Source organism: Scyliorhinus canicula, chromosome 6, assembly GCF_902713615.1.
Source record: "Scyliorhinus canicula chromosome 6, sScyCan1.1, whole genome shotgun sequence".
In the NCBI taxonomy this organism is placed as follows: Eukaryota; Metazoa; Chordata; class Chondrichthyes; order Carcharhiniformes; family Scyliorhinidae; genus Scyliorhinus; species Scyliorhinus canicula.
In genome coordinates this window covers 179594574-179621292 of record NC_052151.1, presented here as the reverse complement: position 1 = coordinate 179621292, position 26719 = coordinate 179594574, and the positions used below count along the sequence as shown (strand labels likewise).

At 44.5% G+C, this 26719-nt stretch overlaps 1 protein-coding gene across 4 annotated transcripts in view; it reads right to left on the bottom strand.

The window, feature by feature from the left end:
• The window catches only part of ero1b (endoplasmic reticulum oxidoreductase 1 beta), a 142439-nt gene that overhangs the window by 97772 nt on the left and 17948 nt on the right, over positions 1 to 26719 (bottom strand). Inside the window, exon 1 of one of the 4 annotated variants that reach the window (XM_038800531.1) lies at positions 14067 to 14485. The exons of the other annotated variants lie outside the window; for them this stretch is intronic. Within the exon in view, the coding sequence (XP_038656459.1) occupies positions 14067 to 14147 (81 nt within the window). The 5' untranslated portion in view covers positions 14148 to 14485. Of the gene's footprint in view, positions 1 to 14066; positions 14486 to 26719 lie in introns of those variants that run through there. 4 annotated transcript variants of the gene reach the window in all.

Here is a 26719-nt window from a genome sequence, read left to right as displayed (position 1 = left end):
GGCGCTGAGGTCCCAGGTTCGATCCCGGCTCTGGGTCACTGTCCGTGTGGAGTTTGCACGTTCTCCCCGTGTCTGCGTGGGTTTCGCCCCCACAACCCAAAAATGTGCAGAGTAGGTGGATTGGCCGCGCTAAATTGCCCCTTAATTGGAAAAAATAATTGGCTAATCTAAATTTATAAAAAAAAAGAAAGAGTGAATCACAGGATAATAAAAGATCAGGACATTCCTCCGGTGTATGTCCATCACTCATTAATGAAGAGAACAAGCTGCTCATGGGGTGGCGCGGGGGTTAGCACTTCTGCCTCACGGCGCTGAGGTCCGTGGAGTTTGCACATTCCCTCCCTCCCTCCCTCCTTCTCCTTCCCCCCCCCCCCCCCCCCCCCCCCCCAAAAGCACATTCTGACACAAAAATCAGCACCCTTAAGACCAAGAACACCCCAATCGCACCCGATTGTCCGGTTGATTGGAGGTGTCGAAAATATAACTTTATTGCTCATTTTCACTTTAATACACTGGCAACAGAATCCAATCAAATAATTAGAAACAAAATATCAATTAATACATTTTCCTAAAGTACATGGCAAAGAAAAGCATTAAGCATAAAAGGATAAAGAAATCAGTTCAAAACAAATGAATAGGATGATTCAAGAATTCAGGAAGGCAGGAATTCAGGAACGGGACCTCGAACCATGAGATCCTACTTTTAAGGGAATCCTTATCAATGGTCTAATCCCTCATTTACTCTAATTGGTTTCTAGTTCTCATCTGAGACCTCCTGATTTGTTCAAATTGATACCTATTACTTAGAGGATTATTTATTAGTCAAACATTGGCCATTACTTAAGATTGACTGGTGTCCATCAACCTTAGCTCAGCGTCTAAGTGCACAGTATAATAAAAATAGGTTTCTCACACCACCACGAGCCATAGACATTACTGGAACTAATTAGTTGATACTAATCAATACATTATATGAAACATATACTGAAACAATATCTAAATTTCCACGTCAAGACACTAGAGTTTAATAGTTGATTCATTATTTGAAACAGTGACTGCATTCTCACAGTCAAGACACTTTTAATAATTTCACTCTTTAGCTATGTATTCAATTAACACCTAAAGACATGAATAAATCAATAACCTATCAGTGGGTCTCACCCCAACAATCCAAAGATGTGCAGGGTAGGTGAATTGGCCACGCTAAATTGCCTCTTAATTGGAAAAAAATGAATTGGGTACTGTAAATTTATTAAAAAGAAAACTAAAATACTACTGTATTCAACATGGCTGCTTCATTGGTAATCTCCAAGTGGTGTTAAGCATCTCTGCAACTGCACTCTTCAATTTTCCATTGCTTAGATCAACTAAGTGTTGACATTGCGCACTTTATAATGGGGTTCAATATAATATCTATGTTCATGCCTTGCCTTTCAGTCAAATTGCTCTCTGTGTGCCAAAGTTTAGACATGCGTTGAGTTCTCCTCCTCTTCTATTCCCTTCCAAGAATCATTCGAATAATCGGAATCCATCTTTCCATCAGACTAACTACATTCTCCAGCAATTATAGAAACGATCCTGTTGTCCATCACTGTTGTCTATCTATATCAGTAAGCCCTTTAATCACCCAACCCCACCCACTATACATTTATCAAATGCCTTCAGGCTGCACATGTTCAGTGTTTTTTTAAAAAACCTCATTCTTTCATGGAATGGCAGCATTTGTTGCCCATCCCTAATTGCCCTTGAACTGAGTGTCTTGCTGGTCCAATGCAGTGTAGCTAAGTGTCTACCACATTGCTGTGATCTGGAGTCACACAAGAATAACAGATTTCCTGCTCGAAAGGCAATAATGAAATGAACTAAGTAGGTTTTTATCACAATCGCCTATAGTTTCATGGCCACTATTTTGAGACTAGCTTTCAATTTCAGATTTTATCAATTGAATTTAAATTCCACCAGCTGCTGTGGTGCGATGTGAACCCCTGTCCACATAGTATTTGCCTGGACCTCTGGATTATATCATTGCCATGCCACTGTTTCCCCAATGTACATGATCACCCTTGATGACCCAGGGAATAAGAACAAAGAAAAGTACAGCACAGGAACAGGCTCTTCTGCCCGCCAAGCCTGTGCCGACCATGCTGCCCGTCTAAACTAAAACCTTCTGCACTTCCTGGGTCCGTATCCCTCTATTCCCATTCTATTCATGTATTTGTCAAGATGCCCCTTAAATGTCACTATCGTCCCTGCTTCCAACATCTCCTCCGGCAGCGAGTTCCAGGCATCCACTACCCTCTGTGTAAAAAAACTTGCCTCCTACATTGTACGAGGGGCTGGTTTAGCTCACTGGGCTAAATCGCTGGCTTTTAAAGCAGACCAAGCAGGCCAGCAGCACGGTTCGATTCCCGTACCAGCCTCCCCGGACAGGCGCCGGAATGTGGCGATTAGGGGCTTTTCACAGTAACTTCATTGAAGCCCACTTGTGACAATAAGCAATTTTCATTTTCATTTCATTCCTCTAAACCTTGCCCCTTGCATCTTAAATCTATACCCCTAGTAATTCACCCCTCTACCCTGGGAAAAAGCCTCTGACTATCCAGTCTATCTCTGCCCCTCATAAATTTATAGACCCCTATCAGGTCGCCCCATAACCCCCGGCATTCCATTGAGAACAAACCGAGTTTATTCAACCGCTCCTCATAGCCAATGCCCTCCATACCAGGCAACATCCTGGTAAATGTCTTCTGCACTCTCTCTAAAGCCTCCACATCCTTCTGGTAGTGTAGCGACCAGAATTGAACACTATATTCCAAGTGTGGCCGAACTAAGGTTCTATACAGCTGCAAATTGACTTGCCAATTCTTATACTCAATGCCCCAGCCAATGAAGGCAAGCATGCCGTATGCCTTCTTGACTACCTTCTCCACCTGTGTTGCCTCTTTCAGTGACCTGTGGACCTGTACACCAAGATCTCTCTGACTGTCAAACTCGGGGTTTCTACCATTCACCTGCATTAGATCTTCCAAAATGCATTACCTCACATTTGTCCGGATTAACTCCATCTGCCATCTCTCCGCCCCAGTCTCCAAACGATCTAAATCCTGCTGTATCCTCTGACAGTCCTCATCGCTATCTGCAATTCCACCAACCTTTGTGTCGTCTGCAAAATTATTAATCAGACCAGTTACATTTTCCTCCAAATCATTTATATATACTACGAACAGCAACGGTTCCAGCACTGAACCCTGCGGAACACCACTAGTCACAGCCCTCCAATCAAAAAAGCACCCTTCCATTTCTACTCTCTGCCTTCTATGACCTAGCCAGTTGTTTTCATCTTGCCAGCTCACCCCTGATCCCATGTGACTTCACCTTTTGTACCAGTCTGCCATGAGGGACCTTGTCAAAGGCCTTACTGAAGTCAATGTAGACAACATCCACTGCCCTACCTGCATCAATCATCTTTGTGACCTCTTCGAAAAACTCTTATCAAGTTAGTGAGATACGACCTCCCCTTCACAAAACCATGTTGCCTCTCATGGATACGTCCATTTGCTTCCAAATGGGAGTAGATCCTGTTTCAAAGAATTCTCTCCAATAATTTCCCTACCACTGACCCAAGGCTCACCGGCCTGTAGTTCCTGGATTATCCTTGCTACCCTTCTTAAACAAAGGAACAACATTGGTTATTCTCCAATCCTCCGGGGCATCACCTGAAGACAGTGAGGATCCAAAGATTTCTGTCAAGGCCTCAGCAATTTCCTCTCCAGCCTCCTTCAGTATTCTGAGGTAGATCCCATTAGGCCCTGGGGACTTAACTCCCTTAATATTTTTCAAGACGCCCAACACCTCATCTTTTTGGATCTCAATGTGACCCAGGCTACCTACACACCCTTCTCCAGACTCAACATCCACCAATTCATTCTCTTTGGTGAATACTGATGCAATGTATTCATTTAGTACCTCGCACATTTCCTCTGGCTCCACATATAGATTCCATTGCCTATCCTTCAGTGGGCCAACCCTTTCCCTGGCTACCCGCTTGCTTTTTATATATGTGTAAAAAGCCATGGAATTTTCCTTAACCCTATTTGCCAATAACTTTTCGTGACCCCTTTTAGCCCTCCTGACTCCTTGCTTTAAGTTCCTTCCTACTTTCCTTATATTACACACAGGCTTTGCCTGTTACCAGCCTTCGAGCCCTGACAAATGCCTCCGTTTCCTTTTTGACGAGGCCTTCAATATCTCTCGTTATCCAAGGTTCCCGAAACTTGCCGTAATTATCCTTCTTCTGCACAGGAACATGCTGGTCCTGAATTCCTTTCAACTGACATTTGAAAGTCTCCCACAGGTCAGATGTTGATTTACCCTCAAACATCCGCTCCCAATCTAGGTTCTTCAGTTCACGCCTAATATTGTCCTTCATGCTCCAGCTGTCAATGCACATTAGCCTTCTCCCAAATTAGCACATTCACCCTAGGACTCTTATCCTTGTCCACCAGCACTTTAAACCTTACTGAATTGTGGTCACTAGAACATAGAACAGTACAGCACAGAACAGGCCCTTCGGCCCTCGATGTTGTGCTTAGCAATGATCACCCTACTCAAACCCACGTATTCACCCTACACCCGTAACCCAACAACCACCCACCCGTAACCTTACTTTTTAGAACACTACGGGCAATTTAGCATGGCCAATCCACCTAACCCGCACATCTTTGGACTGTGGGAGGAAACCGGAGCACCCGGAGGAAACCCACGCACACATGGGGAGGATGTGCAGACTCCACACAGACAGTGACCCAAGCTGGAATTGAACCTGGGACCCTGGAGCTGTGAAGCATTTATGCTAACCACCATGCTACCGTGCTGTTCTGTTCCCGAAATGCTCTCCTACTGAAACTTGTACCACCTGGCCAGGCTCATTCCCCAATACCAGGTCCAGTATAGCCCCTAACCCTAGTTGGACTATCTACATATTTTTTAAGAAGCCCTCCTGGATGCTCCTTAGAAACTCTGTCCCGTCCAAGCCACTAACACGAAGTGAGTCCCAGTTAATATTTGGGAAGTTAAAGTCTCCCATCACAACAACCCTGATGCTTTTACTCCTTTCCAAAATCTGTCTACCTATCTGTTCCTCTATCTCCTGCTGGCTGTTGGGCCTGTAGTAAACCCCCAACGTTGTGACTGCACCCTTCTTATTCCTGATCTCTACCCATATAGCCTCGCTGCCCGCTGAGGTGTCCTCCTGTAGTACAGCTGTGATATTCTCCCCAACCAGTAGCGCAACTCCGCCACCCCTTTTACATCCCCCTCTATCCCGCCTGAAACATCTAAATCCTGGAACGTTTAGCTGCCAGTCCTGTCCTTCCCTCAACCAGGTCTCTGTAGTGGCAACAACATCATAGTTCCAAGTACTAATCCAAGCTCTAAGTTCATCTGCCTTACCCGTTATACTTCTTGCATTAAAACATATGCACTTCAGGCCACCAGACCCGCTGTTTTCAGCAACATCTCCCTGTCTGCTCTTCCTCAGAGCCATACTGGCCCTATTCCCTAGTTCTCCCTCAATGCTTTCACCTTCTGACCTGTTGCTCCGGTACCCATCCCCATGCCATACTAGTTCAGACCCTCCCGTGTGGCACTAGCAAACCTCGCGGCCAGGATATTTATGCCTCTCCAGTTTAGATGCAACCCGTCCTTCTTATACAGGTCACACCTGCCCGGAAAAGCTCCCAGTGGTCCAGATAACGGAAACCCGCCCTCCTACACCAGCTGTTTAGCCACATGTTTAGCTGCTCTATCTTCCTATTTCTAGCCTTAATAGCATGTGGTACAGGGAGTAATCCTGAGATTACAACCCTCGAGGGCCTATCTTTTAACTTTCTGCCTAGCTCCCTGAACTCCTGCTGCAGGACCTCATGCCCCTTCCTGCTTATGTCGTTGGTACCATTACGTACAATGACCTCTGCCTGTTTGCCCTCCCCCTTCAGGATGCCCGCTACCCGTTCTGAGACATCCTGGACCCTGGCACCAGGGAGGCAACATACCATCCTAGAGTCTCTTTCACGTCCACAAAGTGTCTATTTGTGCCCCTGACCATAGAGTCCCCTATGACTATTGCTCTTCTGCGCTTTGACCCTCCCTGCTGAACATCAGAGCCAGCCGTGGTGCCACTGTTCTGACCGCTGCTGTTTTCCCTTGATAGGCTATTCCCCCAAACAGTATCCAAAGCGGTATACCCGTTCTTAGAGTGGGACAATCACTGGGGATTCCTGCACTGACTGCCTGCCCCTGCTGGTGGTCACCCATCTCTGTGCCTGAACCTTGGGTGTGACCACGTCTCTATGACTCCTATCTATGACGCTTTCTGCCACCTGCATGCTCCTAAGTGCATCCAATTGCTGCTCCAACTGAACCATGCGGTCTGTGAGGAGCTGCCATTGGTTACTCCTGGTATAGATGTAGTCGACCGGAACGCTGTTCTGCCACATTTAACAGTTGGAGCACTGCACCCGCTGAGTGACATTTAAGCACTAATTAATTAATTTACAATAAACACTGGAATTATTATTAGATTGAGTTACAATTAACTATATGGCCCTGACACTAGATGATTTTTACTGTGAAACTAAATGCTAAATACCGCTCACTGCCCTCGGGTTTAGTTACTTCACTATCTAGTTGATCAATTAGATTTGTTTTGCAATATTTTTGTTTCAAATTTAACAGATTCCCAACCAGCCAATCAGGTCACAGCTTTACTGTGATGTCACTTCAGTTTTCGCCTCCCCCCATACAATTTGAAAAGGTAATAAAAATAAAAATCACTTACCTTCCCAGGATACTCTCTGGTTCTCTCCCTGCAGACTAACAGTTACAGGCCAGAAGAAAGAGAACAAAACGGTAGGGAAAAAGCACCTTCTCCCACTCTGCACCAAATTACCAAGTCCCAATTCCCACTCTGGATGTGCCTCACTCACTCAGGATGTGTCTCCTTCACCTGCGCTAAGCTTAGAAAACATTCATGAAAAGGGTAATGGAATCTCGAGGAGGTTGGCATTCAAATGTCTGCAGGCGATGCTTCAGTTGAGTAGAGTCTTAGCCAGACTTCACCTGGAATGCTGCACTTGGGTTGGATGCTATGACAGTCACCACAATGATCTCAGGGCTTACAGAATCAGATCGAGGACAGATTCTGAAACTTGATATATCGCATTAAGTGGTTGAGGGGTCGATTGAACAAAGGTATTTAAAATGATTGGGGATTTGATAGAAAAACAGAAAATGTTGTAAATACTCAGCAGGGCAGGCAGTTCGAGAGAAATAGTGAACATTTTGGGTCAAAACCCTGGATTTTAATAACTGGCTGGGCCTTCTGGATCTGGCGACTGATGTTGCAACTTAATCAATATTATAATACATGCTTACCAGTTTAAACTGGAAAGTCGCAGTAACAATATTGTTTTTACTCAAAGTAATTTGCAGGCATTTTAAGCGGCACTTTTTCCAAAAGACTATGGACGTTGCATACACTCGGATAATATTTAAATCAGCCAAATAGAAAGTTACAGTAGATTTTAAAAAGCAACCAGAAGTTACTGTAAAAAATAACTTTAAGCAGATGTATCTTGAGAATATTTAAAAGAGCATGCCCCTAATAAGAACATTTTACTATTAAACTCAGTTTCTGTGATGAGCTGCACAACGTGTGGAAGGAACTTCTCAGAAGTCAGTTTCAAAGTAAAAGGTTAGATTCTGTGTTTTAACAATAAGTTTTAAATAACAATGATAAAATCTAAGGAATTAATATCAGTATACATTTAGTGGATTGAAGCTGGTGTTAAAGTAATAGTTTAAAAAATCTAGGTATTTTTATTGGAAAATGGATTCACCAGAACAAAATAAGTTCATTAAAACTTTCAGAACAAAACCTAGAAATTGAATGCTTAAGCAATAAGTGAATAAATGGCCTTTTTTCTAATTTGGTAGAATTTCATTTGTATATGTACAATAACCTTAATTACAAATACTTAAAATGCACCACATGGAAAGGAAAAACAAACTACCATGTTTACATGAGAAACATCTTTGAGAGTGCCTTACAGGATAGAAAGACGGTCGAGACTGAACTGGAGATGGAAATAACAGATATCCTACCATCTGAAGAGATAGTCCTGATTCTGGACACAAAGTTGACAAACTCCTAATCATAGAATCCCTACAGTGCAGGAGACAATTAGGCCCATCACGTCTGCTCTGACCCTCTGAATGATCACGCTACCTGGGACCAATCCCCCCTCCGCTATTTCTGCAACCCCACCCCAAGGAGTAATTTAGCATGGCCAATCCACTTAACCTGCACATCTTTGGACTGTGGGAGGAAACCTACGCAGACATGGGGAAAATGTGCAAACTCCACACAGACAGTTATTTGTGGTGGAAATCAAACCCGGGTCCATGGCACTGTAAGGCAGCAGTGCTAACCACTGTGCCACCCCATTTAGAGGGTGGAATTCTACCAAATATTGACTGGAAAAGATATAGTTCGAGTACATTAGATGGGTCGTTCTTTGTACAATGTGTGCAGGAGGGTTTCCTGACGCAATATGTTGACAGGCCAACAAGAGGCGAGGCCACATTGGATTTGGTTTTGGGTAATGAACCAGGCCAGGTGTTAGATCTGGAGGTAGGTGAGCACTTTGGAAACAGTGACCACAATTCGGTGACCTTTACGTTAGTGATGGAAAGGGATAAGTATACCCCGCAGGGCAAGAGTTATAGCTGGGGGAAGGGCAATTATGATGCTATTAGACATGACTTGGGATGTGTAGGTTGGAGAAGTAGGCTGCAAGGGTTGGGCACACTGGATATGTGGAGCTTGTTCAAGGAACAGCTATTGCATGTTCTTGATAAGTACGTACCAGTCAGGCAGGGAGGAAGGGGTCGAGCGAGGGAACCGTGGTTTACCAAAGAAGTGGAATCTTTTGTTAAGAGGAAGAAGGAGGCCTATGTGAAGATGAGGCATGAAGTTTCAGTTGGGGCGCTTGATAGTTACAAGCAAGCGAGGAAGGATCTAAAGAGAGAGCTGAGACGAGCAAGGAGGGGACATGAGAAGTCTTTGGCAGGTAGGATCAAGGAAAACCCAAAAGCTTTCTATAGGTATGTCAGGAATAAAAGAATGACTAGGGTAAGAGTAGGGCCAGTCAAGGACAGTGGTGGGAAGTTGTGTGTGGAGGCTGAGGAGATAAGCGAGATACTAAATGAATACTTTTCGTCAGTATTCACTCAAGAAAAAGATAATATTGTGGAGGAGAATGCTGAGACCCAGGCTATTAGAATAGATGGCATTGAGGTGCGTAGGGAAGAAGTGTTGGCAATTCTGGACAAGGTGAAAATAGATAAGTCCCCGGGGCCGGATGGGATTTATCCTAGGATTCTCTGGGAAGCCAGGGAAGAGATTGCTGAGCCTTTGGCTTTGATTTTTAGGTCATCATTGGCTACAGGAATAGTGCCAGAGGACTGGAGGATAGCAAATGTGGTCCCTTTGTTCAAGAAGGGGAGTAGAGATAACCCCGGTAACTATAGGCCGGTGAGCCTAACGTCTGTGGTGGGTAAGGTCTTGGAGAGGATTATAAAAGATACGATTTATAATCATCTAGATAGGAATAATATGATTAGGGATAGTCAGCATGGTTTTGTGAAGGGTAAGTCATGCCTCACAAACCTTATCGAGTTCTTTGAGAAGGTGACTGAACAGGTAGACGAGGGTAGAGCAGTTGATGTGGTGTATATGGATTTCAGTAAAGCGTTTGATAAGGTTCCCCACGGTCGGCTATTGCAGAAAATACGGAGGCTGGGGATTGAGGGTAATTTAGAGATGTGGATCAGAAATTGGCTAGTTGAAAGAAGACAGAGAGTGGTAGTTGATGGGAAATGTTCAGAATGGAGTTCAGTTACGAGTGGCGTACCACAAGGATCTGTTCTGGGGCCGTTGCTGTTTGTCATTTTTATAAATGACCTAGAGGAGGGCACAGAAGGATGGGTGAGTAAATTTGCAGACGACACTAAAGTCGGTGGAGTTGTAGACAGTGCGGAAGGATGTTGCAGGTTACAGAGGGACATAGATAAGCTGCAGAGCTGGGCTGAGAGGTGGCAAATGGAGTTTAATGTGGAGAAGTGTGAGGTGATTCACTTTGGAAAGAATAACAGGAATGCGGAATATTTGGCTAATGGTAAAATTCTTGGTAGTGTGGATGAGCAGAGAGATCTCGGTGTCCATGTACATAGATCCCTGAAAGTTGCCACCCAGGTTGATAGGGTTGTGAAGAAGGCCTATGGTGTGTTGGCCTTTATTGGTAGAGGGATTGAGTTCCGGAGCCATGAGGTCATGTTGCAGCTGTACAAAACTCTGGTACGGCCGCATTTGGAGTATTGCGTACAGTTCTGGTCGCCTCATTATAGGAAGGACGTGGAAGCTTTGAAACGGGTGCAGAGGAGATTTACCAGGATGTTGCCTGGTATGGAGGGAAAATCTTATGAGGAAAGGCTGATGGACTTGAGGTTGTTTTCGTTAGAGAGAAGAAGGTTAAGAGGTGACTTAATAGAGGCATACAAAATGATCAGAGGGTTAGATAGGGTGGACAGCGAGAGCCTTCTCCCACGGATGGAGGTGGCTAGCACGAGGGGACATAGCCTTAAATTGAGGGGTAATAGATATAGGACAGAGGTCAGAGGTGGGTTTTTTACGCAAAGAGTGGTGAAGCCGTGGAATGCCCTACCTGCAACAGTAGTGAACTCGCCAACATTGAGGGCATTAAAAAATTTATTGGATAGCATATGGATGATAAGGGCATAGTGTAGGTTAGATGGCCTTTAGTTTTTTTTCCATGTCGGTGCAACATCGAGGGCCGAAGGGCCTGTACTGCGCTGTATCGTTCTATGTTCTATGTAAGAGGAATAACATTCTCTACACGATTTTCCCAGAATAAAGAACATTACAACTTGGAGTTCAAGTCAGAATTAGCATTGGGAAGACAAGTCAAAGTCAGTGTTGAAAGTCAATGATCTTTCTTCAGAGCCTCTCTATCCCACAGATGCTGCTCTACCTGCTGTATATTTCCAACATTTTCTGTTTTATTTCAAGTTTGCAGCATCCATTATCTTTTTTTTTTGTTTATGGAAACTATTGACAAAAATGCTACATTCTTTAAGATTACTGAAATGTATATTTCTGTCAATTTTTCCTTTAATGCTTCAGTAACAACAAAATGATCTACTTCATTACACACTGGGATAAAAATCCCCAAGGCTTCTTTAGGAACGAACCTATTTACTATCTGACATTTGTGCTCAAGTTTCCAGATGGTGACTGCAAAGTCCCAGTGCAATACCACATCATGGAATTCAGCAAGCGTCATCAACAATTGATGATTGAAGGCCATGGGAATAACCTTATATCTCTAGTGTACTCAACCAAGTGCACTTCTTAATCGCCTTCTGCTGTTGTAAGTGGCAATTATACACATCAGTTAGTTAATTGTTCCAGTGAAGGAACAAACTAATAGCATTGTTCAGGGACATCTTAGCCATCTTGAAAGATAACGTGGTCCTCATTCACCTGGTGAAAAAGCAACTTATTAATGAATCAACCTTTGGCAGTGTTTCCCAAGTGGTGAACCGAGTGCGAGACTAGGTGAGGATAAAAATAAGTACCTACCTTTTTTGCAACAGAAATCAGAACTCAAGATTGGCCCGTTTACTATACCCTAGCGGCTCAGTCAGAGATCCATTGGCCGCCACTCCTACTTTGGAAAGTCCCGACATAAAGACTTGTGTTAAAGTAAAGGCAGTGTACGGTGTGGGTCTAGACCACAACTAGAAAGTCTCAGATTTGAAGCTGACCTATGCCAGGTTAATTGGTTTCACCCAGGGTAGGAACTGCGGTGGAACATTAAAATCCCTCAGCTAGGGGGAGGGGAAAATTGTTTGTCACCATCCCTTTTATCGGATCAGTGTCTAGTCCAGTAAGTACATGTGTATGTACATTGGGTAAACGTGTGGTTCCGAGTGTAGAGGGCAATACTGTCAAATATGTATTGACACATGTAGGCTCACAAGCTGAAAGACCACGTCAGCAAGGTACTCAAGGATGGCCAGCAGCCAATAAACATATTCCAAGTAAGAGTTAGCAATTACGGGAGAGAGGAGATTTAAAAATAAAAATAAATTTAGAGCATCCAATTCTTTTTTTTCCCCCAATTAAGGGGCAATTTAGCGTGGCCAATCACCTAACTTGCACATCTTTGGGTTGTGGGGGAAACCCATGCAGACACGGGAGAATGTGCCAACTCCACACTGACAGTGACCCAGGGCCGGGATTCGAACCCGGGTCCTGAGCGCCGCAGCCCCAGTGTTAACCAGAGAGAGAAGATATTTGAAGAAAATGCTCTTGCCCTTTTTAAAATTAGCTCACTGCAGCAGCCCCATCTTTGACTCACTGACCCAGTTAGGAAGCCAGCTCCACCTACATGTTACTGGTGGAAAAAAACTGAAATCGAACAGGAAATGTAATCTTCCAAAGTAGAATCATCCTTTTACAAATCAACCAGAGCTTGCAATTTTTCCTCCCAAGGCAGGTCATTGCAAATAAATTTTGGATACTTCACTTTGCATCAAAGCACACTTAAGTAGAGATACGCAGAATTTGGAATGATAAGTCACCAAAATATAAGATTTAAATAGGGAAAATACGTCTCTTCACCTCTCCACTTCCCCACCTCCCCGTCACCAACCAAATCAGCACTGCTCAGTTCACAGCACATCAACTAGATGCGATTACCTCAATGGGGTAAAGTGCTTAAAGGTCATTTAACAACCTCAGTTGAGCCTTCAATGTCATCTCAGAATCCCTAAAGTGCGGAGGTAATTCGGCCCATTGAGTCTACACCGACTCTGAAAGAGCACCCTACCTCAACCCACTCCCCCGCCCTATCCGTTTAACCCCACCTGAACCTGTTGTGACACTTAAGGGGTGATTTTTATCATGGCCAATCCATCTCACCCGCACATCGGTCATAATTGAACCCGGGTCTCTGGGTCAGCTGTAACTCTAGTTACAGTGAGAAATACAAAAATCTTTACAAATATTTGATTTAGTTGAAAAAGTACCGTGAATACAACATTCTTTATGCGCCTTACGTTTGTCAAATTCAGAAGTGTACCAAAAAGTGGAAAACAAAAAATGCTTCTCAAACGCAAGTTGGAAATTGGGCAGAGCATTCTTTGTGGAATATTTATTCTGAAAACTGATCGGTCTTTCAACATGCTACAATATAGTTCTCTGCTCAACAACTATGTAACAGATATGTTGACTTGGTACATTTTTCCGAACATTAATGAGACATTAGTATGGAGTTGCTCTCGATCACTTTCCCCAGCATTAATGCCCGCTATTTAACATTCTGGTCTCTTCATAGTATTCCGTAAATTTTCGATTAATACGCCAGAAGGAATTAACATGAACGCTTGAGCGATCCCTCATGCCTTGCATAAATAATTAAAATACATCCAATTCAAACCCGTCAATAAACGAACACACAATGTTCATATATAAAATTTACTTCCAAATAAGTCTCCCCATCTACTCAAGTGTTACTTCTTTACGATTGTCATATACACAAAATGCAAGCCAATTTTGACAAGGCGACACAGTAAGGTCATCTCGTTCGATTTATGTTTGTTTCAACTGCTGCTGTAGTTATTTTTGGTTAAAAAAAACAATGCAAGTCCTCCTGTGACTGATGCTGGATTATTTTTGACTGGATTCAATATTTGACAAAATTCACGTGTTTACTTTAGATTTAAACGGGGTTGAAAGACGAAAGCGTCATTTTCTCATCGCTTCAATTAATTCTGTTTTTAAATTCACAGGTTATTTGTACACTTGAAAAAACCCCTGAAGGGAGGGTTTTGCAACGCTGCTGATTGAAGTCTCACGGGCAGGGTTAACCCGAGCTGACTGGGGGGGGGGGGGGGGGGAGTCCCAATGAGAGCCACTGTACCTGGTTGCTGATGGTGCTGCCGGTATCCGAGAACGAACACAAGCCGAGGACGGCGGCCAGCGCCGCCTGCACCGCACTCATCGCCACCGTTAGCCCGAGCTCGCGGCGTCACTGAAATCAAAAGGCGAGAGAGCGCGAGCGAATCCGTCGATGGATGGGACGGTGGAGCGGCTGTACCAGTCAGTGTACGATGCCTCTATATTGCCTCCGAGAAGCCGTCCAAGCTCCTTCTCACACACGCCCACGCGACGCTCCGGCGACATCGTGCGCACGCTCCGGCACCTCGCCCATTTCAGCGCACCTCTTTCGAATCGGCGGCACCCGGCCGTCAAATGCGCAGGTGCAGGCGCCGCACGCTCGGCCTCACGGGAATCGTAGTTGGCTCCCCCGAATGCCCCGATTCCGGGGAATGAGAGGACCACGCTGACCGGCGTCCTCCGCGCAGCCGTTTCCTCTCTCCCACCCACCCGTGCCCTACTGCGCGGGCGTTCCCACGGCGAGCCAATGAATGTCGGCCACATACTGCACGCGACGAGAAGCGACCCCCCCCCCACACTCAAAACAAACAGGGAGCCACGTGAGCGGTGCCTGCCTCTCAGACACTGCATTCCAGCCAAAACATGAAGGACAAAATCAAAACAATGCAAACTTGAAACAGGAAATTCTAGAAAAGCAGAGCTATGGACAAAGAATGTGACTAACTGGAGAGAGGTTTCAGAGAGCGAACAGGGGGGGACATGAGAGACTGAACTAGCTTCCACCTATAAGATGTGAATTGCCCAGTAGGTAGGTCAATCAGCTCCTGTGGGACAAATTACAATGCTTACAGTCGACAGATCCTGAGCCCTTTCTCAGAACCCATCTTTCCCGTTTCAGTAACTAAAGAGGTTGCATTTCATTTAACCAAGGTACCGATGTGGTAGCATTCTGGCCTCCAGAGGCAGAATCTGGTTTTAAATCCTACTTCAGAGACTTATGCACATCACCTGAGTTGAGTGCAGTATTGAGGCAGTGCTACAATGTTGCATATGCCATCCTCCATCTTGTGGCACTATTTTCATAGAATTTACAGTGCAGAAGGACGCCATTTGATATCCTCCCTCCTATTTAACAGAATGGGGCATTGAGCGGTGACAAAAGTCAACAAAATAACTGAATCTAATTTGGCAGAGCCTGAACAACAGAAGGTGGGGAGAGAGAACCTTTCTTGGTTGGTACTGGAATGCCAGATGTCAATTTAAATTTCCAATACTCCGGTGGCACAATGGTAAGCACTGCTGCCTGTGGCACTGAGGACCCGGATTCGATCCCGGTCCTCGGTCACTGAGTTTGCACATTCTCCCCATGCCTGCATGGGTTTCACCGCCACAACCCAAAGATGTGCAGGATAGGTGGATTGGTCACGCTAAATGGCCCCTTAATTGGAAAAAAACAACTGAGTGCTCTAAATTAAAAAAAATAAATTTCCAATACTAAGATCAATAGATTTTTATATGGTGAGAATATCAAGGTATATGGAGCAATGGTGAGTACATAGAGTTAAGATACAGTCTAACGTCTTGTTTTTGCTATATGGACTTATGGAATATAAATTTGTAATGGACACTACTTTAAAACAAAATGGAGTTGAGGTCAGGTGACATTTTCATTTCTGTCAATGCACATAGAACACAAGACTCCTGGGCAAATCATGTCTGGCCAAGCCATTAAAATACAGACAAACGTTTGACAAGTGGCCCTTTTCCAAATAATTTTTAAAAATCTTTTCATAATACTGCTTGCAGACTTGGGAGATTAATTCAGAAAATGTATGTGAAAAATCCCAAGTCTATCATGATTATATGCGAATGAGTGTAATTTGGATCTAATTGTTTGACATTGGTCTAGTTGTGAGAAACTATTTGTGAAGACAGAAACACTGTCATATGACAGAAACTAGGTTTTTGGTAAGAACAGTTCATCAGGCACATTTTTGGAGCAGCAAAGGAAAAAGATCAAGACCAGTGAAGGAGCAAGACGCTGATTAAGAACAAGCAGTAGGCAGAGAAATCAGTTGGCCTTTGCCCCTCTATTTGAGGAACTGAACCAGGGTTTCACCACACGGCTTTGACTGCACCTTGATCAGAGTGGATCCCATAGAATACCTACAGAGCAGAAGGAGACCTTTTGTGTCTACACCAACCCTCTGAAAGAGCACCCTACCTAGGCTCAACCCGTAACCCCACCTAACCTACGCATCTTTGGACTCTAAGGGGCAATTTAGTTTGGCCAATCCACCTAACCTGCCCATATTTAGACTGTGGGAGATGTGATGAATGTCGGATTTTTGATATATTCGATTATAAGTATTTGGTGATGGGTTTAAAAGCTAGGGCTAGAGTGTGTTTGATGACTGCAGCCATGCTTTTTAAAAGAATCTTAGGTTGAAAGACAACAAACATTTTAGGAGCCCGAGGTGCAATTAACTATAGTAAAAGGTTGGGATAATACAATTTTCTTTTGATGAAGGGGATTCCCTGGGGAGTTAATTAATTTTCAGTTTGGTGAGATGATGTCATTGCTGGATGGAGCTACGGTATCAGGCATTTTGAGAAAGCATTTTCAGTTGCGCTCTGATCCTGCTAAGCTTTGTGCACAGCGAAACAGTTCTGCTGTCACTGTAGGTTAGTTAAAGAGATTAACTGTATTTTAAGCAGTGCAGACTTGTCGGAGGACAAGGGCGAGCTGAAGCAAACCAGTTGAAACAGTTTTGGAAGACATCTAGCCAGCATTTCTGTACGAGTTCGGACTGGAGTCAGATCTGTTCTGCAAAGCAGTGTCAAGAGATCTCCTTCTCAAAGAATATCTCCGTAAAGCAAATATTCTTCTGTACCATTGGTATTTAGGGTGGATTGAGAGGTGGAATGGTTTATTTTCTTGTTGTTTAAGTGGGAATAAAGATAGGAATTATGGGTACTGGGTTCTCTGCATTGAGTAGTATTGTTCAAGGAGTAATTGTAAGTTATTTTCGGGTGTGATGTTAAACATATAATACTAAGTTAATAATAAAGTTTGCTTTAAAATACCATATCTCTTTTTTTCGTGCAATCATTCCAGGATCATCCTTTCCTGCAGTCTTACAAAATTAAAATAAAATATTGGGGTTTTGGTTCTGTATCCTAGCCACTAATTAATTAATCTTTATTAGTGTCACAAGTAGGCGTACATTAACAATGCAGTGAAGTTACTGTGAAAATCCCTTAGTTACCACACTCCGGCGCCTGTTCGGGTACACAGAGGGAGAATTCAGAGTGTTGAAATTACCTAACAAGCACGTCTTTCAGGTCTTGTGGGAGGAAACCGGAGCACCCGGAGGAAACCCACGCAGACACAGGGAGAATGTGCAGACTCCACACAGACAGTGACCCACTCCGGGAATTGAACCTGGGACCCCAGGCGCTGTGAAGCAACAGCTCCCATGTCACCCATCTAGAGCTCTTTCCTCAAATGGAGCTCTCGCATCACTCCAGATAGCTGTGCCCTCTCACACCTATTGTGCTTGATTTTGTCCTGCAGTGAATGTAGGCGGGGGTCCTGCCAGTTCAGATGGTTGAGGATTGGCATTCGTGGGAGTGGGGCTGTGAGGAGCAGAGACTAGGGGAGCACCATGGGGATTGGTGAAGTAAGAAGTACAAGTTTCCCACTTGTAAGAAGTGGGAAACCAGTGAGGTGGCTGGGAGAGAGATCACCTTGGAGGTGCAAGAGGTGGGATACAGTAAGAGACTGCAGGCGGCACACCTACCCTGGCCAAGGATGTCTTGATTGTTTTTCTGGCACTGCTACTTTGTCCTCTTGTGGAGGGAACTGGCCCTTACTCAAGCAGCCTCAGCCTCCATTCTCTGGAGTGCAGGTACAGGAGGTCCCACCTCTGCTGGACTCCGTCCAGTGGCCTGGTCAGGGCTCCCTTGGAGGACTGTGGAGCTAGCTTTCAGGCTGCCCTCCCCTCTAACGGAACTGGAACAAGTGCTGGGGAGGTGTTTATACGGAGCTCCCCACTGATTGCAGTGACAATGTTTCCCTGGGGTGAATAAATCAGCAGGAGGCTACCAAGAGCGCGGCATAATTCACACGATGTGGAGATGCCGGCGTTGGACTGGGGTGAGCACAGTAAGAAGTCTTACAACACCAGGTTAAAGTCCAACTGGTTTGTTTCAAACACAAGCTTTCGGAGCGCAGCTCCTTCCTCAGGTGAGGAATCACCCGAAGAAGGAGCTGCGCTCCGAAAGCTCGTGTATGAAACAAACCTGTTGGACTTTAACCTGGTGTAAGACTTCTTACTGTAATTCACATGAGGAAAAAGACTTTTGCTTGAGGGTCAAAATTCCATGAAATTTCCTGCCAACACCGCAGCGGGATTTGCACCATTTTTCTCACTGGAACTGACACTTTGCCATTTTTTTGGTATGATTCCTCCTACCAATTGAGAAGTACTTACGACAAAGATAATTGGGGGAAAATGCTGATTTTAGGGGAATGAGAATGAAATTCAGGAAAGAATTGACAGGATTGCAAGGGGGGGGGGGGGGGGGGGGGGGTGGAGGGTTATTTAAAACGGTGACCAAGAGAGTCTGGGAGAAATAAACACGCCAGGAACGTCACTGCATAAATGAATAAAGAACAAAATTGAAACTAAAGAGAAAGGCATTTACTGAGCACATCTAATAAAGAACAAAATGACAGAGTATATAAAGTTTAGGAAAGTTTAAAAAATAGGAAAGCAAAGTGAAACCATGAAATTAATTCAAATAATTTAAAACTAGTATTCTACAAGCATAAAACAAAAAAATCTGGATACAAGAGAAACAATCTCTTAACACCCATCCTGTCTAGCCCCTTCTCAGAATAGTGTATGTTTTAAAAACATCATCTCAAATTTCTAACATCCATTGGGTATCGACCCACCCTTTCTTCGTAAGATTAGGCTTCATCCCTGGAATCAGCCTCATGAACCTTCTGTGAACTACTTCGAATTCAAGTATAGCCCTCTTTTATTAAGGAGACCAAACCTGTACACATTACTCTAGGTTGGGTCTCACCAGCACATTTGTAGCAAGACTTCCCTACTTTTATACTCCATTCCCCCTTGCAATATTTTAACATTCCACTGGCCTTCCTAACTACTTTCTGTACCTGCATGTCAACGTTTCGTGATTTATGACACCAAGACCCCTCTTTACTTCAGCATTCTGCAATATCTCACCACTTAAATAATGTTCTGCTTTTTAATTCTCCTGTCACCTCACATTTTCCCACATCATATTCCATCTGCCTAATTTTTGCCCACTCTCTTAACCTATCTACATCACTTTGCAGACTGTCTTCCTTACAACTCTTTCCTACCTATCCTTGGTAGGAAATGTGACACCAATACACTCAAGTCATTTCAAGTGATTAACATAGATTGTAAATAGTTGAGGCCTCAGCACTGATGACTGTAGCATTCCACTAGCTGGTTTGCAAACTCAAAAATTTATCTCAACACTGTTTCCTGTTAGTTCGCCAATCTTCCACCCATGCTCATATGTTGCCCGTAATACCACGAGCTCTTAGTGGCACCTCATCAACCGCCTTTTGAAAACTCATATACACTATATCAACTAGTTTCACTTTATCCACTCTGCTTGTTACATCTTTAAATTCTAATGATTGTCCAAAACAATTTCTCTTTCATAAAACCATGTCGGCTTTGCCTGATTGTATTATGATTTTCCATATGTCCTGTCACTACTTCCTTAATAGTGGATTCTAGCGTTTTCCCAATGATAGGAGACGTGGTGGCGCAGTGCTATTGTCACTGAACTAGTAATCCAGAAACCCAGCGTAATTCTCTGGACCCCAGTTAGAATCCCAGTGGAATGTGAATTCAAGAAAAAAAAAAATCAGGAATTAAAAGTCGAATGATGACCATGAAACCAGTCTCAATTGTTGTAAAAACCCATCTGATTCACTAATGTCCTTTAGTGGACCTTTAAATGCCCTCTGAAAGGGCCTAGTCCAAGGACAATTTGGGATGGGTAATAAATGTTGGCATAGCCAGCGACATTCACACCCCATGAATGAAAAAAGTAGTTAATTGGTGTATAGTTTCCTGCTTTCTTGAATAGAGATGTTATCTCCCAATCCACTATGACCGTTCCAGAATGTTGGGAATTTTGGAGGATTTCTGGGGGAGGAATAAATACAATGTAGTCGCAGGAGTAAATTCTTTCCATAGTGGTGAGGATGTGGGACCCACTACAATAAGCAGTAGTGGAGGCAACTAGCATTTAAGATGCATGTAAAAAGGATAAGCTAAATAAAGCAACGGTTATGCTGATGAGGTGACATTTAAAATGTAGATAAGGAATTCAGGGAGACTGTGAGGTTCTTGAGCAGATTGTCATAGGGTGTGAGAAGACATTGGAGGTGTTGGGCTTAAAAGTGGACAAATTTCCAGTTCTGGCTGAATTGTGAGAGGAGATTGCTAAAAGCTCTGACTTTTAATTCCTCTCTGGCCACGGGGAGTCTGCCAGAAGACTGGACAACAGCTAACATGGTCCCATAATTTGAGAAAAAAGTCATAGAGATAAGCCAGGGAACTACAGGATGGTCAAATGGGTAGAAAAGTAGACGACGGAATTTAACTCTGAAAAGTCTGAGGTGATGCACTTTGGAAGGAATAATGTGACAAGGAAGTATTCAATGAATGGCTTGACACTGGGAAGTTACAAGGAACAAAGAGACCATGGCATGTTTGTCCATAGATCTCTGAAGGCAGAAGGGCAGGTTAATAGGGTGGTGAAAAAAAGCTAATGGGACACTTGCCTTTATCAATCGAAGCATAGATTACAAAAGCAGGTAGATCATGTGGAGTTGTACAGAACTTTGATGAGGCCACAGCTGGAGTACTGTGTGCAACTCTATTCACCACTTTATAGGAAGGAGGCGATTCACCAGGTTGTTGCCAGTGATGGAACATTTAAGTTATGAAGAGAGGTTGGATAGGCTTGGGTTGTTTTCGCTGGAGCAGAGAAGACGGAGGGGTGACCTGATCGAGGTGTACAAGAATATGAGGGGCATGGACAGGTGGATAGGGAGCAGCTGTTACCCTTAGTTGAAGGGTCAGTCACAAGAGGACACAAGGTTAAGGTACGGGTCAGGAGATTGGGGGGGGGGGGGGGGGGGGGATGGAATCTGAGGGATACCTCTTTTACCCGGAGGGTGATGATGGTCTAGAATGCACTGCCTAGAAGGGTGGGAGAGGCGGGTTGCCTCACACCCTTGAAAAAGTACCTGGATGAACACTTGTCACCTCACATCATAACATTCAAGGCTATGGGACAAGTGCTGGCAAGTGAGATTAGGTAGGCAGATCAGGTGTCTTTCATGCATTGGCACAGTCTCGATGGGCTGAAGGGCCTCTTCTGCACTATATTTTCTGTGTCACGATGCCAGGTGATAGGAGGCTTTAATGGAAATAAAACAGTTTCTGTGCTGCAAGCACTTTGTAGCTATAACAAAGGATTGATAACCCGATCCATCTAGAAAAACAAGTAGTAAATTCATTATAAATCATATTAAATAAAAAGTGTGAAGTAAAATAATGGTGTAATAGCTGCAATAATTACGGAAATGTGGCGAGGTCTAGTCTCCCTCCTTGTAAACAAGTAATATTGCGGACCATAATTAAGTCAATATGGCATATTCTCCGAACAGCTTAAATGCATACAATAAACAAGTTCAGCGGCAAACCTGAAGCATAAGATGACAGGTATGGACTACAACACCATTCACTCCTCCACCTGCTCAACAATACAATGCAAAATAAAAACAGAAAATCTGGAGAGACTGAACAAGTGAAGCAGCATCTGGAGTTAACCTTTTAGCTCATGACTTTTCATCAGAATTGGAAAAGTTAGAAAGGCAATAGGTTTTAAGTCAGTGAAACGGGGGAGAATGGAAATAGAAAAAAAACAAAGTTTGGGCGGGGAATGGAATATGGGAGACATTAAATGAAAGAAGAGTTGGTGGGGCAAGAAAGCAAAATAGGAGGAAAAACAGGAATAAGGCTGATGCATGCAAAGAGAAGGAAACAAAATGGGGGAAATAGAGATTACGGAGTGAAATTGTTTAACTTAAATGCTTGTCCAGAAGGCTGTAAAGTGCTCAATGGAAAGAAAAGGTGCTGTTCCTCTAGCTTGCTTTGAGCCTCACGGGAATATTGCATTAGATCAAGGACAAGATTTCAGCATGAACAAAATGGAGAATTAGCTTAGGGACATGCTTGTTGACTAAACAAGACAGCAAAGCGGTCACCTAAACAGTGGGTAAGAACGGGAGATGTCCTTCCCTGAAGGACATTAGTGAATCGCATGGGTTTTTCACGACTCGGCAACGGTTTCATGGTCATCATCAGACTTTGAATTCCATATTTTTATTGAATTTAAATGTGACAATCTGCCATGGTGTGATTTGAACCTGGGACCCCAGAGCAGTACCCTGGGTTATATAGTCCAGTAACAATACCACTACGCCATCGCCTCCCCTTGGTTGGTGGGGAATCCTTGGTTGAGGAAAAAGGAACATATATACAGAAGTGCTGGTAAGGGAGGTTGCACCATCAGAACAGATGCGGGAGAAATTGTAAGAATGGAATGGAATCCTTACAGAGCGCAGCGTGTGAGGAAGTGTAGCCAAGGTCAGGTGTACCCAACTCCAGCTCCTCAAAAACCGTGTTAGGGACCTGGAGCTTGAGCTGGATGAACTTCGGATCATTCGGGAGGCAGAGGGGGTCATAGATAGGAGCTTCAGGGAAGTAGTTACACCAAAGACTGGAGATAGATGGGTAACTGTAAGAGGGACTGGGAAGAAGCAGTCAGTGCAGGGACCCCCTGCGGTCGTTCCCCTGAGTAACAAGTATACCGTTTTGGATACTTGTGGGGGGGACGTCTTACCGGGGTAAGCCATGGGGTACGGGCCTCTGGCACGGAGTCTGTCCCTGTTGCTCAGAAGGGAAGGGTGGAAAGGAGTAGAACATTAGTAATTGGGGACTCAATAGTCAGGGGCACAGATAGGAGATTTTGTGGGAGCGAGAGAGACTCACGTTTGGTATGTTGCCTCCCAGGTGCAAGGGTACGTGATGTCTCGGATCGTGTTTTCCGGGTCCTTAAGGGGGAGCAGCCCCAAGTCATAGTCCACATTGGCACTAACGACATAGGTAGGAAAGGGGACAAGGATGTCAGGCAGGCCTTTAGGGAGCTAGGATGGAAGCTCAGAGCGAGAACAAACAATAGAGTTGTTATCTCTGGATTGTTGCCCATGCCACGTGATAGTGAGATGAGGAATAGGGAGAGCGAGCAATTAAACACGTGGCTACAGGGATGGTGCAGGCGGGAGGGATTCAGATTTCTGGATAACTGGGGCTCTTTCTGGGGAAGGTGGGACCTCTATAGACAGGATGGTCTACATCTGAACCTGAGGGGCACCAATATCCTGGGGGGGAGATTTGTTAGTGCTCTTTGGGGGGGTTTAAACTAATTCAGCAGGGGCATGGGAACCTGGATTATAGTTTTGGGGTACGGGAGATTGAGAGTATAGAGGTCAGGAGCACAGATTTGACTTCGCAGGAGGGTGCCAGTGTTCAGGTAGGTGGTTTGAAGTGTGTCTACTTCAATGCCAGGAGTATACAAAATAAGGTAGGGGAACTGGCAGCATGGGTTGGTACCTGGGACTTCGATGTTGTGGCCATTTCAGAGACATGGATAGAGCAGGGACAGCAATGGTTGTTGCAGGTTCCGGGGTTTAGGTGTTTTAGTAAGCTCAGAGAAGGGGGCAAAAGAGGGGGAGGTGTGGCGCTGCTAGTCAAGGACAGTATTACGGTGGCGGAAAGGATGCTAGATGGGGACTCTTCTTCCGAGGTAGTATGGGCTGAGGTTAGAAACAGGAAAGGAGAGGTCACCCTGTTGGGAGTTTTCTATAGGCCACCTAATAGTTCTAGGGATGTAGAGGAAAGGATGGCGAAGATGATTCTGGAAAAGAGCGAAAGTAACAGGGTAGTTGTTATGGGAGACTTTAACTTTCCAAATATTGACTGGAAAAGATATAGTTCGAGTACATTAGATGGGTCGTTCTTTGTACAATGTGTGCAGGAGGGTTTCCTGACACAATATGTTGACAGGCCAACAAGAGGCGAGGCCACATTGGATTTGGTTTTGGGTAATGAACCAGGCCAGATGTTAGATCTGGAGGTAGGTGAGCACTTTGGAAACAGTGACCACAATTCGGTGACCTTTACGTTAGTAATGGAAAGGGATAAGTATACCCCGCAGGGCAAGAGTTATAGCTGGGGGAAGGGCAATTATGATGCCATTAGACATGACTTAGGATGTGTAGGTTGGAGAAGTAGGCTGCAAGGGTTGGGCACACTGGATATGTGGAGCTTGTTCAAGGAACAGCTATTGCATGTTCTTGATAAGTACGTACCAGTCAGGCAGGGAGGAAGGGGTCGAGCGAGGGAACCGTGGTTTACCAAAGAAGTGGAATCTCTTGTTAAGAGGAAGAAGGAGGCCTATGTGAAGATGAGGCGTGAAGTTTCAGTTGGGGCGCTTGATAGTTACAAGGAAGCGAGGAAGGATCTAAAGAGAGAGCTAAGATGAGCAAGGAGGGGACATGAGAAGTCTTTGGCAGGTAGGATCAAGGAAAACCCAAAAGCTTTCTATAGGTATGTCAGGAATAAAAGAATGACTAGGGTAAGAGTAGGGCCAGTCAAGGACAGTGGTGGGAAGTTGTGTGTGGAGGCTGAGGAGATAAGCGAGATACTAAATGAATACTTTTCATCAGTATTCACTCAGGAAAAAGAGAATGTTGTGGAGGAGAATGCTGAGACCCAGGCTATTAGAATAGATGGCATTGAGGTGCGTAGGGAAGAAGTGTTGGCAATTCTGGAAAAGGTGAAAATAGATAAGTCCCCGGGGCCTGATGGGATTTATCCTAGGATTCTCTGGGAAGCCAGGGAAGAGATTGCTGAGCCTTTGGCTTTGATTTTTATGTCATCATTGGCTACAGGAATAGTGCCAGAGGACTGGAGGATAGCAAATGTGGTCCCTTTGTTCAAGAAGGGGAGTAGAGATAACCCCGGTAACTATAGGCTGGTGAGCCTCACGTCTGTTGTGGGTAAAGTCTTGGAGAGGATTATAAGAGATACGATTTATAATCATCTAGATAGGAATAATATGATTAGGGATAGTCAGCATGGTTTTGTGAAGGGTAGGTCATGCCTCACAAACCTTATCGAGTTCTTTGAGAAGGTGACTGAACAGGTAGACGAGGGTAGAGCAGTTGATGTGGTGTATATGGATTTCAGTAAAGCGTTTGATAAGGTTCCCCATGGTCGGCTATTGCAGAAAATACGGAGGCTGGGGATTGAGGGTGATTTAGAGATGTGGATCAGAAATTCGCTAGTTGAAAGAAGACAGAGGGTGGTGGTTGATGGCAAATGTTCAGAATGGAGTTCAGTTACGAGTGGCGTACCACAAGAATCTGTTCTGGGGCCGTTGCTGTTTGTCATTTTTATAAATGACCTAGAGGAGGGCACAGAAGGTTGGGTGAGTAAATTTGCAGACGACACTAAAGTCGGTGGAGTTGTAGACAGTGTGGAAGGATGTTGCAGGTTACAGAGGGACATAGATAAGCTGCAGAGCTGGGCTGAGAGGTGGCAAATGGAGTTTAATGTAGAGAAGTGTGAGGTGATTCACTTTGGAAAGAACAGGAATGCGGAATATTTGGCTAATGGTAAAATTCTTAGCAGTGTGGATGAGCAGAGGGATCTCGGTGTCCATGTACATAGATCCCTGAAAGTTGCCACCCAGGTTGATAGGGTTGTGAAGAAGGCCAATGGTGTGTTGGCCTTTACTGGTAGAGGGATTGAGTTCCGGAGCCATCAGGTCATGTTGCAGCTGTACAAAACTCTGGTACGGCCGCATTTGGAGTATTGCATACAGTTCTGGTCGCCTCATTATAGGAAGGACGTGGAAGCTTTGGAACAGGTGCAGAGGAGATTTACCAGGATGTTGCCTGGTATGGAGGGAAAATCTTATGAGGAAAGGCTGATGGACTTGAGGTTGTTTTCGTTAGAGAGAAGAAGGTTAAGAGGTGACTTAATAGAGGCATACAAAATGATCAGAGGGTTAGATAGGGTGGACAGTGAGAGCCTTCTCCCGCGGATGGAGATGGCTAGCACGAGGGGACATAGCCTTAAATTGAGGGGTAATAGATATAGGACAGACGTCAGAGGTAGGTTTTTTTATGCAAAGAGTGGTGAGGCCGTGGAATGCCCTACCTGCAACAGTTGTGAACTCGCCAACATTGAGGGCATTTAAAAGTTTATTGGATAAGCATATGGATGATAATGGCATAGTGTAGGTTAGATGGCCTTTAGTTTTTGACTTCCCATGTTGGTGCAACATCGTGGGCCGAAGGGCCTGTACTGCGCTGTATCGTTCTATGTCTATGTCATTGTGGGAATTGGTGCTTTTATAGAACATAGAACAGTACAGCACAGAACAGGCCCTTCGGCCCTCGATGTTGTGCCAAGCCTTGTCTGAAACCAAGATCAAGCTATCCCACTCCCTGTCATT